The sequence below is a fragment of the Callorhinus ursinus genome, unplaced genomic scaffold (assembly GCF_003265705.2).
Source record: "Callorhinus ursinus isolate GAN/ISIS: 27379988/994484 unplaced genomic scaffold, GSC_fseal_2.0 scaffold24, whole genome shotgun sequence".
In the NCBI taxonomy this organism is placed as follows: domain Eukaryota; kingdom Metazoa; phylum Chordata; class Mammalia; order Carnivora; family Otariidae; genus Callorhinus; species Callorhinus ursinus.
Genome location: NW_027397086.1, coordinates 29575597 through 29593479, shown reverse-complemented (window position 1 = coordinate 29593479; position 17883 = coordinate 29575597). Strand labels below are relative to the sequence as shown.

Here is a 17883-nt window from a genome sequence, read left to right as displayed (position 1 = left end):
TCACCTGTGTTGGGAGGCACCCAAACTCCCTTAACAGGTTGGCAGCAGAGAAAGCCTTGTGCCCCTCCCCCACCCCCTTTGTGCTGATTTAAAGCTCTAATTCTTATCTAATCTAATTCTTAGCCAGATGGGCTAACTCCAGCTTTCAAATGATCTTATTACATCTGGGGCAAAAAAAAAAAACACAGAACAAATATTTCAGGACTGCCCAGCATCAGGGATCCAGGTGGACATCCAGCCCAGCTCTCTGTCCTCCTTTCCACACCACGCTGTCTGAAAAGTCTGAGGGTCTTGGCTTGCACCATTCTAGTGATGGGAAGCTCACTCCTTCTGGGGACAGAGCAGCTCAACTGTCAGACTTCCTTCTTCTACTGAGCGGAAATCCACACTTCCCCTCCTGCCCTGCCTTGAGCCCCACCAACGGCATCCACTGCCTTTGCGCCACACAACCTTTCAGAGGATCTGAGGCCGCTGACCACATGCCCCTGCAATGGCTCCACTCAGGCAGGGGAGTTTCTTGTGTAACTAAGTTTCCCATCTTCTCCCCATTTTCTTCGCCTCCCCATCATATTCCAAGGTGACCCCATCTCTCACCCAGGTTGGAACCCAGACCATACTCAACTCCTCCAGATGGGGGCTGAGAACCACTCGGTAGAGCAGGTACCCCAAAAGATCCCAGATTCACTTCTTAGAATAGTAGCGCTGGCCAGACCTCAAGGGCTCATGGGGTACAGAAAGGGAAATTGAGTCCGCTTGTCCAGGGACATCCCTAAAGAGCAGAACCAGGAATGGGATCTGGATTTCTGGCACCCCAGCCCGGGAGAGTCCTCTAAGACATGGAACAAAGTTTCCTTTGATCCTGTGCCTGGATACAGTACCAAATATTTTTTCCTTATCTGTGTTGCCATTCTCAGAGGGACAAATTCCAAGCATGGCTGGGGGAAGAAGTCTTCTAATTGTGAGGCGGGGGGTGGGGTGGGGTGGGGGTGGGGATCATTCACGCTAGCTGGACCCTCCTGAGACGCAGGCCTTTGAAAGGTGGGCTGCATTTCTCCAGACTGTGGTTTAGGCTGGGAAGGATGGGGCTCCTTAGGGTCAGGAGGGGAGACAGACCCCAAGTCTTTGCTGCGAGGAAGGTCAGCTCGGCAGCAGCCCCATATCTGGGAAAGGTAAATCGGGGCACTTCGCCTCACCCTACATTTTCCATGTCTCCTGGGGACAGACCCCTGTGACTACCTCTCTGAGCCCAGAGGTAGTCAGGGGTCACTGCCCTGGGAACAGGTAGAAAAATGGAGCAATCACACCTCACTGGAACGAAGTTTGATCACAAACACGGTGACTTGTCCGATGTGGCAGCTACATAGAGAAGGACCAGCAGGTTAGAGTAGGGGGACGTTTTTTCTTTATCATTTACTCTTCCCAAAGAGAAAAAAAAATGAGCCCCACTCTGCCAATATTTTATGCGAGTAACTATCATCAGGAGCTGTGAGGCACAACATATACACAAGGCGAGATTCATCATTTACCAGAGTGACTCTAAATCTGTATTTCAAATAGTGCCCCCCGCCCAATTTAAAAACATCTTGGGCTAACTTATCAGACTTGATTACCTTGTCATTGGTTTTGTGGTTTTTTTTTCCCCTTGTCTTGTGGCTGCCGATGGGATCATGCCCGGAAACCCAAGTGTTAATTTCTTGTCCACTTGCACTCATATTGTTAGAACCGCTAAGAACCCACTGTTCAGATAGGGATCTTCTAAAACCACTCGTCCATTTTGTGAGCATTAGTTTAGTTCAAACTGGTTAATATCATCCACAAATCCAATCTGGATTAATTCGTCTGGGTTAACCTGGATTCATTAACCAGGTTAAATTAATTGTACTAAACTCCTGAAAACAAAGAGTAGGGGCGTCCTTGCCATCCTTTCTCAGAGTGCTTTCCCCTTCTCTCCAGAGACTTCTGGAGACACGGGACATGAGGCTGTCTGATGGCCTGGGTGCGGGTGTCAGTGGGTCTGCACCTGCCAAACGTGAGCAAAGCTGAATGATTTTCTCTTAGATAATATTTTTCCCTGCACCCCAACGAGCGTCTTGCGTACCTCACTTGGGAGGCCACCAGAACAGAAGCTGGAGAGACTCTCAGGATTTTCAGGCTGCACAGGATGGTAGAGATCATCTAGTCTAACCCTCTCACTTTTCAGATGAGGAAACAAGGACTGCGGAAGGGATGTAACTGGTCCAAGGTCACCTGGCTGGTCAGTGGCAGATCCCAGGGAGAATGAAAACCTCTAGTTCTTGATGCTAAAACCAGCTGCTTCTTTGGTGTCCCGGCCACAGTCCAGCCCCTTACTGGGCCATTCTCGGGTCCCTGTACCTCTCAGCCCTCTGCAGCTGTATCCTCTGTGCCACGAGGTCACCCGCTGGCTCTGAGGGTGGTTGAGGGTGGCATGGAGGTGTGTGTCCCAGTCAAGTTACAAGTGCTATCAGGATGAGGGGGGCGGGACATGGAGCCATCAGTAGGCCACGATTCCAGGAGTTACTCTCCTTCACTCTGAAGCCTTGGTTCCTCATCTGTAAAATGGGACTAATCAAACCCAGCTCATGGGTTTGCTGTTTGGATACCCATGAGGTCCCACTGATGTCTGCGGGCTGGGAACTAACCCCTCAGGGGCGTTACTGCTGTCCTCACACTCTGGAAGGTTTTGTTTAGGGGGGTGAGATCTGGGGGTGCTCCTAGAGCCTAAGGAGTCTGCCTTTGACTGCCAACCACAGCTCTGGCCACTGCAGGACTTGGAGCCCCAGCAGCCCGGTGGTCCCCCCGGACGGGCCGGCCCAGGCCTGGCGTGGTGGCGGCCGGCTGTGGACATGGGCCCGGGCCCCCTGGGGCCTGCCCGAAGTCCTGCTCCTGTCTCTGCGGCTCCGTTCTCCCCTGCTCTCATCCTCCTCATCTCCCACAGCCTTCTCGCCTACTCCGGGCTGTCTTCCTAACCTCCCCACCTGACTTCTCCTAAGCTGAGTCCCACCTGGGCGACCGTGAGACAGAAGCATCCCTTCTTCCAAAACCTTCAATGGCTTCTCCGCGGGGCATTCAAAGCCGAGGTGTGGCCCAGGAGTAAACCAAGAAGAGAGGTGGGGCACAGTGGGGCGGGGGGGACAAGGGCAGGAGGCCTGGGTACAGACAAGAAGGGGGTACATTTTCTACAGAGAACTTAAAAACAATAATAAGACCGACTAAAGGCCTGACTTTTTATTATCATGATATGCCTGCAACTCTCAACAGTGTCAATGAAGAAACTCTCCCCACTGCCAGGCCAGGCTGCTCCCACCTCCCCTGCCCTTGGCAAGCACCCAGGACCTGATACTATTCCCTAGACTGAGCCAAACTGGACTGTATGTTCACCACATCCCAAAGAGGCTCGGTACGCTTCCCATCAGCAGCCCCGGCTTGCACTGGTTCCTCCACCAGTAAGCCCCTCCCGGCACTCCGCGCGCTCAGCTGCTCCCCCTTTCAGTCTTCCCGCAAGCATTCCTATCCACGTCCACCCCTCAGGTGGCCACAGCCCCTGGCCCAGGCGTCCTGACACCTAGCCCAGGCCGTATGCAGACCCAGTAGCATCAGGTTCTCATCTCCCAAGGAAGACCAAGGAAAGGAACCACCCTCCGAAATCTGGAACCCACAGCACAGCAAACCACACCAGCAGAGCCACTGCCTGGCTGCGTGACCTCAGACAAGTCCCAGATCCTCTCCAGCCTCAGTTTTCTCCTGTGCAAGGACAATTCATCTCCAAATGACCTCCTTTCCTTGTCCTCAGTCACCCCCTTCCCTTGGCCACACCGTGCACTTTGCCATCATGTGAAAATGTTCCACCTGCTTCCAAAGTCACTAATTCAAGCGCCCCTTTGCTGACTGCACCTTCCGCACCTTCAGCTTCCTGTCATCTGCCAGATGTGACCAGGCCTTTGTTGGCACCCCTGTTGGAGCAATAAAACAGGTTCAGGCCCAAGGAGAGCGCCCGGGTACCACAGACTGCTCTCCAGGGTGACATAAACCCATTCGGCACTGCCCTGACTCTGCTGCCAAGCTTGGATCCAGCCTTTCTGAGAGGCCAGCTCCAGGGATGGCATCTGGGCCGTGCGACATCCACCTGCTGTGAGGCCTGTTTCTTGTGTCCAGTAACCTGGGACACCTTCCCACAGCTCTGCCCCCATGAGACGGCCCATCACTGGCCTCCTCTACCTCGTCCCTGCCCGTCTGCCCCTCCCTTCCCTCCTCCCATGAGGTCCGTCACCTCATCCTCACCCCGAAACCTTCACCTGCTGACTTCTTCCCCATCATCCAGCAAAACTCTGGTGCTGGATGAACCAGGATACCTAAGGAGGGCTGGGGGAAAAAATGGACAAAACCCAAACCAGGACAGGAGGTACCAACGGGGTGACAGCTTTCCCACTACAGCTCTTCTCTCCCCGGGTCGTCTGGGTGGCTCCCTCCTCCTTGGACTCACAGCCAATCCATCACGAATGCCCCCCCCCCAACACCTTGTAAACCATCCACTGATCTCTACTCCCCCTGCTGTTCGCACCTGCACACACTCACCTACCAACCGTCTTGCCCCCAACCTTTTCCAAAAATGCCCATCTGAGCATGTCACTCCCTGGCCACTGCTCCAGGACCCGCAGGGTCTGGCCCGCTCCGCCTCTCCAGCCTCATCTGCCCAGGAATCAGAGCTGGAGACACTGAGTGCTTTTAAGTCCTCAAAGGTCCATTTCCTTCATTCAGCCTTGGGGCTGTTTCTTTTCTCCAGCAGGCTCCCTTTCCCCACCTTCACCTGATCGCTCCCTACTGGTCTTTCAGATCTCAGCTCAAAAGTCCTTCCCCTAGGGCGCCTGGGTGGCTCAGTTGTTAAGGTCTGCCCTCGGCTCAGGTCATGATCCCAGGGTCCTGGGATGAAGTCCTCCATCAGGCTCCCTGCTCCGCGGGGAATCTGCTTCTCCCTTTGCCCCTCCTCCCACTCGTTCTCTCAATCTCTCTCTCTCTCTCAAATAAATATATAAAATCTTTAAAAAAGAAAAAAGTCCCTCCCTTAGAATAGCCTTCTGCAGCGACCCTGAACTCAGCACATTCTCTGCTCTGCAAGCTTTGACGCCCTCTCTTCTCCTTCAGGCACCTGTGGCAGGTTTTGTGAGGCTTTAGGATTACTGCCCATCTCCTCTGGTCTGTGATCCCACCAGGGCAGCACCTATGTCTGTTCTCCTCTGCTCTGTATCCCCAGCATCGAGCCGGGCTTCACAGGCACTCAGTGACCCATACATGGATAAAGGTCTCATTCACAAGAGTAAACTGAAAAATAACTTCGTAGGAAATGAATGAATGGGCCTTTCTGGGTGAGGCTGTAGGGTAATCTGTGTGGGGCAGGTCTCTGTGGTCTCTCTCCAGGGTGGGCCATAGGTCAACCTACTCTTGGTAATGATCGTAACAAGGATGAGGCTAATGAACCAGCCAACAAGCTCTCAGAGCTCCTTCCTGTCCATTATCTCCCCCGCTCCCCTCCAGGCCTCCCCCCATTACTCACAGTCCTGGGAGTTTAATGACCAGTCCACTGGGGCATTTCTGAACTCTGAACTGGCATATGTTCACTCTGCAGCGTGAAAACTTTCTTCTTCCTAAGGGCCAGCACTCAGGAGCCTTTTCTTTGTGGGGTTGGAGGAGGAAAAAGTGATGGATGGGTTCAAATCCCAGCTTTATCTTTTGCTGGCTGTGTGACCTTGCAAAAATCACTTAACCTCTCTGGGGCCTTGGTTCCTGATCTATAAAAAGTGGACAGGAATATCTAGCCAGGAGGTTGAGAGAGGATTAAATGAATATACGTATATTAAGAGTCTAGTATGGGGTCTATTGCATGTCATATCGGATTGATTCTAAGACACAGTTTTTTTAACATTTAACATCTCTGAAACTGGGATTCACCTTCTAGTTTGCTGTTTCTTCTTTCTTAGTGGATTATAAAATAATGGTGTATCTCACAACAGATGGTACCCTGCGTTCAAGAAAATATGACAGTAGCTTAGTTTCTTCATTTCCATTGCGAAGAGGTGGGAAGGTGTGTGAGAGCCCCACGGACCAAAGACCAAGAAAGTGCATGGTTGAGGGAAAAGGGTCTGCTGGGGTCTGGCGTATTGAGGTGGAACCCTGACACATCACAGAATCTGAAGGCACAGGCCCTCCCTAGCCAGCGGGCCTGCTGGACCTGTCCCTGCTGCCCTAGTCCCACTCCGGGTGTGGCCCAAATGCCAGGAGAACCCTGATCTTTCTGGATCTGACCCTGTGCTCCTGTGATGTAGCCTGCGGTCCCTGGTCTGGACAATCTGCTCACCATGCTGACGGCACTTGCAGCCACCTCCAACCCCAGTCTCTGTCCCAAGAAGGGTCCTAGAACCTATCCCAGAGACCTCTCCTTCAGTGACGCCTCCATCAAGCCATCCCTGGCCTCTGCTCTCAACTGTCCTGGAGGGCCATCAGGGGGATATCATCCAGGCCTCACCCAAGGCTGTGGGCTATGGGTGCCTCCTGGAGCCCTCCAGCCTGCTGATGTCAGACTGTTATACTATCTACAGTATGCTGTCACATGTATTACATACAGACAACTTGTTCTAGAAATAAATGTCAAATTGCATGCAAAAATTTCAAAATATAGAAAAGACAAAAGTGATAGTGAAAATCAACCAGCTTGATGTGTGTCTGTCTGCGTATTTTTCCATATTCGTAAGTGTGTAGATAGATACATTCTTTCCCCATACTCAAACCCAAGCAGGCTCAGTGCCCACATACTGTTCTCTGCCTTGCTTTTCCAGTTAATGTGACCTCGTGGACCTCCTCGACCCAGAACTGTTTCTCCTCAGTGATCTCATGGCACTCCCATCTTCCCCGCCCTTCCCTTGGCAAGTCCCCTAGCCCCTCTCACCCAGGTCCTGAGGCCTGGCCCGTGCTTACGGCCTGATGACTTTCTGCAGATACTTGTCCTCTTCAACGGGACAGGGCTGTGATTGGCCCCCTCTAAGCACAGCCACACCCCGGTACAGAAATACTCCTGAGCTCTTAAATCAGGGGTATGAGGTGAATAGAGGCTGTCTGTCCCTGTTGGCTTTGATTGGAGGCCTTTTAAAACAGACCAGATGTTCTCTGAGACCCAGAAGGATGCTGGTCCTGTATTTCCTGAACCCCCAGGGGCTCCAGACATCACAATTAACAACGAACAGGCACCTGACATTTTATAGCTTAAAAGCGCTTCCATGCTCTTTATCCAATTTCGAGCCTCACAACCACCCTATAAATTAGGCAAAGCAGGTATTTACTTCTGAGCCATTCTACAGATGAAGAGGCTGGGGCTCAGACGGGTGGGCCTTTTACCCAATGACCTTCTTTGCTTTCCTCCCCTCCAATATCTGGCTGACTCCCATCCCACTAACATCCCAGCTCAGACGTCACCTTCTCCAGGAGCCTTCCCCACCTCCAGCCCCACCCTAGGCTAGGTTAGATGCCCGTCTTTGAGGGCCACAGCTCCTGGGCTTCCCTATCAGAGCTGGGGCCCCCCGCCCCCACCCTCCGGCTGTGTGCCCTTGCAGGCAGTGATGGGTCTGGTTTCTCTCCATCCATACTCCCCAAGCACAGGGAAGCCTCGGTAGATGGCTGCTAGGATGAAGATCGTCACAATCATCCAGGCAGGAAATATTCTCCCCTCTTTATGGGTGAGAACAAAGGGCATAAAGAAGGGACAGGACTTGCCTACAGAGCACGTTATTGGCCAGGTCAGGTCTCCCTCCTCAGAGGCGTGGCTTCCTTCGTTCCACTGCGTCTTTTGTTGTCTGCAATCCTGGACTGCAGGCCACTGCCCCAGGTTCATTTCTGTCTCCTCTGGTGCTGGTTGGGCCCTACCTGGTTCAGCCAGGTGTGAAGGGGAGTGTTGTGGAGGTGCTCTGGCTGGGGCAGGCTCAATCCCCCGGCCTGAGCCAACAGCCCGGGGTAGCCTCAGGGATAGCAACAGTAGCTGCCCATCTACTGAGCACCTCCGTGTGCCTGCACTTTCCACCTACACCTCACTGCACCCTGCAGCTGGCACCATTATGATGCCATTTTGCAGTTGGGGCGGGGTAGGGGGGTGGGGAAGACCCCGGCGCAAGGCTCACCTGGTCACTGTGCCGGGCCTGGATGCCAGGACTGCATCCCTAGCAGCAGGCGGCCCCAGGAGCTTGCTGGCACCAGAGCCAGAAATAAATGCACAGTCAGAGTACAAGAGACAACTTCCAGGGGGCCTGCAGGCCTGGCAGAGCCCCAAACTCTCCCTCTCCATCTCCTGGCCACCTCCCACCCAGGGCCCGCAGGAAGGCTGAGACTCTTGAGCTCAGGGAGGCGGGGCCTCCCCCGGCAGCCGGCCCGGTGGTCCTGGGCACTCCCTGGGGGTGGGGTCATGCCACCTGCCAGCCCCCTGCAAACTCTGGGCTCAAGGCCAGAACAAAAGCACCTGCCACATCAACCCTGCACAAGTTCTCAGCATCCTATTTCTTCTTAGAATGAGCCCTCACATATCTGCTCCCAACTAGGTGAGAGATGCTACACAAGGCCCTGCCTTTCACTGAGCCTCACCTGCCCGATCTGTGACCTGATGCTGGGGTGGGGTGAGTTGGGGGGGGTGTCTCAATGGGACCCACCAACTGACATTCCAGGTAGCAGAGCACAGAGATGAAGACCCTGGACACTGGAGCCTGATGACAGGGCTTCAAATGGCTGACCTTGGGCCCCAGTGTCCTCATCTGTAAAATGGGGAGACTAGGGCGCCTGGGTGGCTCAGTCAGTTAGGCGGCTGCCTTCAGCCCAGGTCACGATCCCAGGGTCCTGGGATAGAACCCTGCATCGGGCTCCCTGCTCAGCAGGAGCCTGCTTCTCCCTCTGCCTCTGCCCTCCACCTGCTTGTGCTCTCTCTCTCTCTGTCAAATAAACAAAATGTCTTAAAAAATGGGGAAAATAGTAGAAAAAAGACAAAGTTAATACACCAAAATATTGATATTGATTATCTGAGATGAAAAGAGAAGATATGGAAAATTCATTTGGTTTTCCTTTTTTTTTCTAAATTCCCCATTACGATCAAGTATTTATAATAGAAAAAAACATTCTTTGTAAATTAACTTTATTGAGATATAACTTACATACAATAGAATACACCCATTCTAAAAAGCAGTAATAATAAATGAGAGTGTCTATTCTCCATAATGCTTTGAGGATTGAATGGGTTAATGTACGTCAAATCTTAGATGGTGCCTGGAGCAGAAGTGTTATTAAGTGTTTGTTCAATAAATAAGCTAAAACCAGCCTGGCTTCCTCCTCTTCCTCCTCCTGCTCACCTGGCCTGGACCCCCCTCCTCACTCCCAGCACTAAGCTTGGCAGATCCTCTGCCCCCACATTCACTGGTTCAGTGCCTGGGTCCACCTCATCCCCCAGCCTGGATTATTTCCACGCCTTCTCCCTGCACCCCAGAGGAAGCGCACTAACACCCAGATCTGGCCATGCCCTGGCCCCATCCCACAGCTCCGCCCTGCCCTCTACTAAAAGCCCTAGCTCCTCTGTGAGGCACGGTGTCTCAGCAAGCTACCTAATGTCTCCGTATCTTTGTTTACTTAACTGAAAAAGGAGTAAAATGAGTGTCCCCTCCTCGGGGCACCTGACTGGCTCAGTCAGTACAGCACGCAACTCTTGATCTCGGGTCATGAGTCTGAGTCCCAAGGGTGGCGTGGAGTTTACTTAAAAAAAAAGAAAAAAAGGGGGGGCACCTGGGTGGCTCAGTCAGTTAAGCGTCTGCCTTCAGCAGAGTACCCCCCTCAGAAACTTAGAGGATGCCATGAGGTACAGGGCAGGGTCCACAACCCAACCACCAGTGGCACCTCTCACCAGGCTCCCCCGCCTCCTCCGTCGCTGTTTCGACCCGTTCGCCCGTGAATGTGCCAGGCACGGTCCTACCCCAGGCCTTTTGCACTGGCTGTCCCTTCCACCTGGATGGCTCTTCCCCAGAAACCAGCCCAGCTCCCTTCCTCACTGCCTTCAAGACTTTGCCCCAAAGTCTTCCACTTAATGACCCCCCCAACCACCCAGTTTAAAACCGCAACCCAGCCCTTCCACTCCCCCTCACACGCCCAAAACATAATCCCTGTCTTTTATTTCTTCCACCCCATTTAACACCATTTGCTTTACTTATTGTTTATGGTCTTTTTTCCCCCTATTAGATTGTAAGTTTCTTTCGGACAGATTGCTTGGGTCTATTGTATTTACTGTCGAGACTCCTGCCTCCACCCCAGAAAATACCGAGCACAGTGTAGGTGTTCAATAAAAGCACAGCTAAATGACTCAATGAATGAATGTAAAGCACTTAGGACAGAATCGGGCAGGTGGGAAGTACTCAATATTATTACTATTATTATTATTATTGATTCTTCAGAGTGAGGCTCCCATGCCCTTCCTCCTCGACTTTTCCAAGCTTATAATCACACTGTCCTAGCCTCCACTATACCCTGCCAATTTCTCAATTATGGTAGAGAGCACAGGGCTCTTTAATTCTTTTTCCATTTAGACTGAACTGAATGAAATTGTCATTTCTTGTAAGTCAAAAACAGTCAGATATTGGCCCTTTCACATAGTTTAACCTAACATATTTCTCATGGCAACCTGCAGGACCCTAGGAGGCACCTCAAGGCCTAGTATACAATAGGTGCCCAATAAATGTTTGTTCACAGAAGTCAAGTCACCTATTCCTGGCCCTTCATAGTAGGTGTGATTGCAAAGCACCTCTAATCTGGTCTGAAGGAGGCAAGGCACAGTCTATAGACTTAAAATAACAAACAAAAGATCCTGCTGCACTCTTTTCTGGTCTTCCTGAAAAATCTCTGTCCCCTGATATCTGGCAAACAAAAATAAAAACAAAACCACACGCCACTCTTATAACAATCCAGGTTCTGGCCATTTGGAAGTAACAAAAGTTTAATGCTGAATGAAGCCACTTCCCAGGGAAAAAAGACTAGCTGCCTGTCTCTAAGAGGATTCATTTCATGATGGGGGAGGAAGGCTAGAACATTCTTTGGTTATCACCGTGTTCACTGTTCCAATACAGGCTTTAGTTACAGAGATCTGTTAGGTCCCCAAGCTGGGTTGTCGGAGCTGAAAGAAATTCAGCAATCACTGAATCTATCCCGTTTCACGGATAGGGAAAGTGAGGTCAGAAAGGGAAAGCGGAGGGCGCCTGAGTGGGCTCAGAAGGTTGGGCGGCTGCCTTCAGCTCAGGTCATGATCCCTGGGTCCTGGGATCGAGAAACTTGTGGGGCTCCCTGCTCAGTGGGGAGTCTGTGTCTCCCTCTCCCTCTGCCCCTACACCGTGCCCCCTGCCCCCGCTCGTGCTTGGCTCTCTCTCTCTCTCTCAAATAAATAAAACCTTTAAAAAAAGAAAGAAAGGGAAAGGGACGGAACCAAGGTCACACAGCAGGGTACATGAAGAGTTCATCCTGGAATCTATGCCTACTGATGTTAATCTTGTGAGCTTTCCTCTGGACCACATTGCTTTTATGTTGGCAGGATTCCGGCAGCTTTAATGCTACTATTTTTTAATGCTGTACTTTTCAAATGAAATGTTTATTAAACCTCAGATAAAACACCAAGAGCTTCACTATGAAAAAACTTGTTATAAATAACAGCATTGCATTCATCTCTCTCTATAGTTCCTTCCTCAGGGTAAAGTCCTCAAAGTAAGAAGTCTAGGGGCAAAGGGCAGTTAGAATCATTTTCCTGGACTCTTGTAACAGGCTGCCAGATTGCCCTGCAAAATTAAATGCTGCTGGAGAATTCCCACAGCCTTGCCAGCAGAAAGGTTTATCCTTTTGTATTTATTTTTGCTAATTTTATAGGAATAAATACAGGCTGCTTTCACTTACTATATGGTATGTGTCTTCCAACAAATAAACAAATACTCTGGTCTTGGAATCAGGATCCCTGGGCTTGGCTGCTGGTTTGCTGTGTCAACTTGGACAAGTCATGTCCCCTCTGGGGCTAGGGGATGCATATCTAGACAATGAGGGGGTTGAAGAGCTGATTTCTTCAGATCCCTTTCAGCTGGGACATGCCATAATTCCACAGTACAGTTTTAAATTATTAGCATAGGATGACTTTGTAATAGCCAGAACCTGCCATGCCCCTAAATCAAGCCAAAATGCTGAGCAGGAAAACAGAGCCCGGATTATACATACGTAGAGATGACAAGAGACTTAGGTAGCACTTAAGCATGTGTGTTGGAGCTCCATTCGAGTGACAGCACATATACTTAGGCTGCTTTTACGAGTGGGTAATAATACTCATTTGCGGTCTAGCTCCGGGTTCTGTGAGGCTCCACCATAACCAGAGGGCATGGTCATGGTCACACTGTTAGTCAGACTGAGAATCCCAGACTTGCAGTCAAAGGTAGTTCACCCCCAGCCAAGTGCTCATCCAGCCTCTGTTCACATCCCTCTGATGACACAGAGCGCACCACCTGCCCAGGCAGTAAGAAAGTTTTTGGGTGAGGGCAGGTCATGAAGTGGACAAGAGCAACCAGAAGGCCCAGATGTGGTTCTCAGAAACTACTCCCTCCATCAGGGCAGGCAACAGAAGAGGAGGAGGAAGAGGCACTGGAGGCAGGACAAAGGGCCTGGAGGGGGGCTCCTCTGGCTCCGCCCCTCCCCCCAGACCTCTAAGGCACTGCTAACCCAAAGGCCCTCCACAGGTGCGGGAAGTGCAGAGCCCACATTCCAGCCCTGATGCCGGTGGGTTCTGAACCAGCCCCAGGCTCACTGCTGCTTGCTCTGGGGCAGACACCCCAGCTCCAGCCTCTTCCCTCCGTTCCCTTTGGCTCTGGCAGGAGAAGCAGTGCTGGGCCTGGGGCTGTTGGGCCTGGAAGTGAGCGGACTGAAGGGACCAGATGATTGCCCCACAGTGGAGGAAGACGAGGAAGATGTCTGTGTGCCCAGAGCAGGACCAGCAGCTTCCAACTGTTTACAGAGTTAATGAGATCCCCATCTCCAACATCCCCCTTGTGTAAGGGGGAAGCAACACCTTCCAGAGGGGATTTTGCGGAGCCATTGGGCCAGATGCCAGAGGTCTTTTGTTTTGTTTTGTTTTACCCTGAGAGCCTGGAGCCACAGTCCCTCAGACACGTGCTCTGTCCCAGACCCAACCCCACCCAGACACAGCTCTCTTGGCACTGTCGCCCCTTGGAGGTCCACACCTGAACCTGATCCAGCCCTATCATACCTGGTGGGGCAGGGACGGGGAAGAGTCCGTTCCATACCGTTCTCTAAACCCTGGTGGGTTCATGGGTCTGGTCCAGGCCAGTCTGCAGCTGATGGTCCCATCACCCCCAACTCAGGGCTCCCCCGGCAAGGCTGACTTGGCTGGCCGGCTCCGACCGCCCCACCCTGCATGCCCAGGCGGGCTCGATGGGGAACTCGGGCTGTCGACCCCTCCTGCTTCCCGTATCTGGAAGCTGAGGCCCTGCCCTTCAACCAGTCAGGAGGGAGAGCGTCCAGACGGGTCCCGCGGGGGCACCCGGGCCACCAGCGGGGCCCTGTCGGGACCTGCTCGCCACACCCAGCGTGAGCGGCCCTCCCTGCGGGCAGGAGGGGTGGGCGGTGCAGACAGTGCCGATCCCAGCCCCGAGCCGTCGGGAGCCTGGACCCCTCAGAGCGGCCTCCCCCAACAGCGCGGAGCGGAAGGGGCTACCATTGCGCCCGCTATCCCAATGGGGAAACTGAGGCCTGGAGAGGGGCGGTGCTTTGTAAGGTCACGCGGGGGTGCCGGAAGCCTCGTCCCCCAGCGCCCCGCCGGGTCCCCCGCGGCGCGCCGAGCCCAGCATCCCTCCCAGGGCGCTGCAGCCGGGAGGCGCAGCGCACACACCTCGCGCGCACCGGGAAGGCACGGCTGACGGCGCCGGGCCGCCCTACCTTGATGACGACAGCGCAGGTGGCGGTGGCGGCCGCGGCGTCCGGCTCCGGCTCCGCGCTCCTCACCGCGCGCCGAGTGCCCGCGCGCAGCGCCGCCGCCTCCTCCCCGCCCCGCAGCCGGGAGGGCGGGGCCGATGGGCGGGGCTGGGGCTGGGGCCGGGCACGAGCCCCGCCCGCGCGCCCCGGGCCCGAGGGGCACCCCTCCTTCCCCACCCTCCCGACCGCGCTCCTGGCCCCCGGGATCCGTCTCCGGGCGCGCGCACGCGCACAGAACAGGCGTGCACACCGGCGCGCATACGCCGCAGCGATTGGGGCGGGCTGCCCGGCGACCGAGCGGAGGCTGGGGACAGGCGGACCCGCCGCTCCCTCGCTGCGTGCCACGGGGCAAGGAACTCGACCTCCCGAGCCTCCGTTTCCCCCTTGGCGAAATGGAAACAGTAACTGTTTCTGCGTCCGAGAGCTGTTTGAAAATTAGAGGAGACGACTTAATTTACCGGCCCGGCAAAGTGCGCGCGCAGAGCCCACCACCGGGGTGGCGCCTGGTAAACCCGGCTGGTAGAGAAATTCTTGAGGCTTCCCAGTCGGCGGGGAGGAAAAGAGCAGGGAGGGCGGCTCAGTAACGGGAGGACTCCGTTCTCTCGGCAGCTAGGAGGGGGCGCTGCCGCCCGGTCTCGCCGGCTCTGGGGTCCTGAGCACACTAGGCAATGGGAGGAGATGCGGAGGCCCCGCCTTTTAATAAAACTACCATCTCACACTTACTGAGCGAGGCACTGTTCTAGGCACCTTAAAAGCATTACCTCACTTTACCGTCACACAAGCCTGTGAGGTTACACTGTTACCTATTTTACAAATAAGAAAGCTGAGGCACAGACAGTTTAAGCACCTCGCTTAAGATCACACAGCTAGTCATCAACCCCAAGCAGCGCGGCTCCCAAGTCCAAGCTCAGAGCAACTTCACCACACCACCCCTCTTGAGCAAGAGCTCTTTGTTCAGTTGTGTATCTCGGAGCACCTAGAACACTAGCCAGCTCAATTTTGAGTGAATAACAGAGCATACTATGTACTTTACAAATATTTAATTTATTTTATTATTTTTTAAGATTTTATTTATTTATTTGAGAGAGGGAGAATAAGAGATAGAGAGCACGAGAGGGGGGAGGGTCAGAGGGAGAAGCAGACTCCCTGCTGAGCAGGGAGCCCGTTGCGGGACTCGATCCCGGGACTCCATGATCATGACCTGAGCCGAAGGCAGTCGCTTAACCGACTGAGCCACCCAGGTGCCACAAATATTATTTCATTTAATCCTAGTGGCCCTTTTACTTAGCTATTATTACCATTTTACAGGTTAGAAGATTGAGACTTAGAGTGGCCAAGTAAGTGGGGGCTCTTTTGAGTATCTCCTTGGAAAGAATAGCCAGGGCTAAAGACTGCAACTCATTCTCTGTTCACTGGGCCACTCCCCGCCCAGAGTCCCCTCCCGACTCGCCATCCCTACTGTGTGTGGCCTTCAAAGCCCCCTTCACCACCCCCCACACACACTGCTCAGACTGAATTTGAGCTTCAGGTATCAACATGAGTCGGATATTTGATGTTTCAGAAAAGCATATGGAGAAATCAGAATGTTGTGGGAGTTCCTTATACTTATGGCTCAATATTGCCTTTATTTTTAATCACTCCTGGGGGTGGGCACCACCACCTTTCCAAGGCTAAGGCATCTGAATGCCCTAATTCACCTAGGCCTTGGGCCAGTATCTTGGGTGCGTCCCCCCACCCCCCCACACACACCTCTGTGCCTTTGCGCACATGCTCTGCTGTGCCAGGAAGTCTCTTCCTACAGCATCTCGTCCTTTCTAAACCAAGGTGTCCTTCCTTCCAGGTTCATCACCTACCCAGAGAGCCTTTCTACATGCCCCGAGGATGTGTCTTCTCAGCCTTGTGTCTGCATCTTTGCCCCCCTGCGCCATGGTGGTGGGTGGCTGGGACTGTGCTGGGGAAAGACCGGTTTGGCCGGGACCTCTGGGGGCCATGGGCATAATATGGACTATTGGGAGGTCACTGGAGGCCTCTGCAGTAGACACAATCCAGGACCCTTTCTGGGGATGCTGCACATGTGCATGCCTGTACACCTGTGTGTGTGTGTGTGTGTGTGTGTGTTGGGGGGGAGATTAGAACAAATACCCTAATCTCTCCCCCTAATCCTGGTCCTTTTGAGGAAGGTCCTTTTGAGATTAGAACAAGGACCCTAATCTCTCCTCTTAATACTGGTCCACCCTCCTAACCATCCTATGAATTGCACACATTCTGAGGCAGAGCAGGGATGACCTGCCCAGGGGTCCCTAGTTAGAAAACCACAAAATCGGTTTGGCCTCAAAGTTGGGCCCATCTGCCAGCACCTTCTGTGGGGTCTCGGTTGATTGGGACAGGCCAGGAAACCGCCACCCTCTTCCTTCCCTGTGTGTCAACGTGGCCAGCTTTGTTTAATCTGCCACGTGTGGGCCAGTGCCTTGTGCAGGACCAGAATGTGTGTGAGAAAGGGTGGCACATTCTTCATCTACCTGCCCAACATGGAGCTTTCTGGGCAATATGGCCGTGCACTGGGAGACTGAACTAAGAATGAGGGAACGGCGGTGCCTGGGGGGGAGGTTCGGAGTGTGGGGAATGTTAGCCAAGTACAGGCGTTCTGTAGAAGTCAGTGTCCTCCTCCCACTTTGGGGCGGGGATGGGGGAGTCTTCCCTCCAGGTCCTTCCTCCTTTGAGGCGTCCCTTTATTCTGGGGATATTGCCCCAGGGAGGTTCCCTGGGCAACTCCTGTCCCCTCCCCTATCCAGTGCAGCAGGGATGGCAGCTTGCTGGGGGCCCAGTGTCTGCGAGAGAGAGAGAGAGAGAGAGAGAGAGAGAGAGAGAGAGAGAGAGAGACACGCTTTGAGCTGAGAGGTCCCATCTCCTGGGGTAGGAGGGTGGGGCTGTGAGGGATCAGATCCTCCAGCCCTAAAAGGCAGCAGCCCCTAGGGATGGGGGGCAACAGCTGTGGTGCAGGACCAGGAATCTGACACCAAGGGTGGGCCCCCAACACCCTTGGGGAAGAAGGGGGAGGGAGGGGAGGCAGTAGCAGCTACAGACCTTCTTGAAGTGTGACACCCCCACTTCCATCAGTCCCTGTTACAGCCTCCCTGTCAGGTGGATGGTTCTTCTATTTTCCTTTGCTCTCCCATGGGGCCCTACATCACTCAGGAAGCTATAGGCCAGGCTTGTTCTTTCCCCTGGATCCTTTGGTGTTTTAGGCTCCAGAGAAGTTGAGGTGAGCTGGATGGAATGAACCCTCCCTGGTCTTCTAGTTAGCACCTCTAAAGCTTAAGCATGGCTTAACCACTCAGCAGCTGTGTGGCTTTGGGCAAGTTAGTTAACCTCTCTGAGGCTTCATCTTCTTGTTTCTAAATTGAGCGTGGCCTGGAGTGAGCAGTGCTCTAGGACAGGCCATTCTCATTCCTGGCTCCAGCTCCAGCATTTCATTTCAGGGCTGGAGGAAGCTGGACCAGGGTCAGTCCTATGGTCTCCAGCCCTCCTGGTGCATCAGAATGCCCATGCCCCACAACAGGCTCTGTGTGGCACCCAGCACTGATATTCTTTAAAAGCTGCTTAGGTGAGTCTGTGGTGCAGCCAGGTACAAACCAGAGGTTACGGGGCTGGGTCAACCGCAAAGCACCAACCCCTTCCCCTAGTCCAGGAGGGGCAAGGTGGAGGCACTGAGCTGTGGGCAGAGCTGCTTCTCAGCCTGGGGGTGGGAGGGGAGATGAGGAAGAGGGAAGAGGGAGAAAGGAAGAAGGGTGAGGAGAACGGGCAGGAGGAGGAGGGGAAGGAGAGGGAGGAAGGAGAGGGAGG

General features: G+C 53.5%; 1 protein-coding gene across 2 annotated transcripts in view; it reads right to left on the bottom strand.

Moving 5' to 3' along the window:
* CORO2A (coronin 2A) overlaps window positions 1–14192 on the bottom strand; it is a 45430-nt gene extending 31238 nt beyond the window's left edge. The window contains exons 1-2 of one of the 2 annotated variants that reach the window (XM_073876678.1): window positions 7780–8043; window positions 3922–3971 (exon numbers count right to left, since the gene is read on the bottom strand). In XM_073876678.1, the coding sequence (XP_073732779.1) occupies window positions 3922–3971; window positions 7780–7897 (168 nt within the window). In that variant the 5' untranslated portion in view covers window positions 7898–8043. Of the gene's footprint in view, window positions 1–3921; window positions 3972–7779; window positions 8044–14004 lie in introns of those variants that run through there. The other variant, XM_025888612.2, reaches the window with a different exon arrangement.
* Between the last annotated feature and the right edge of the window lie 3691 nt (window positions 14193–17883).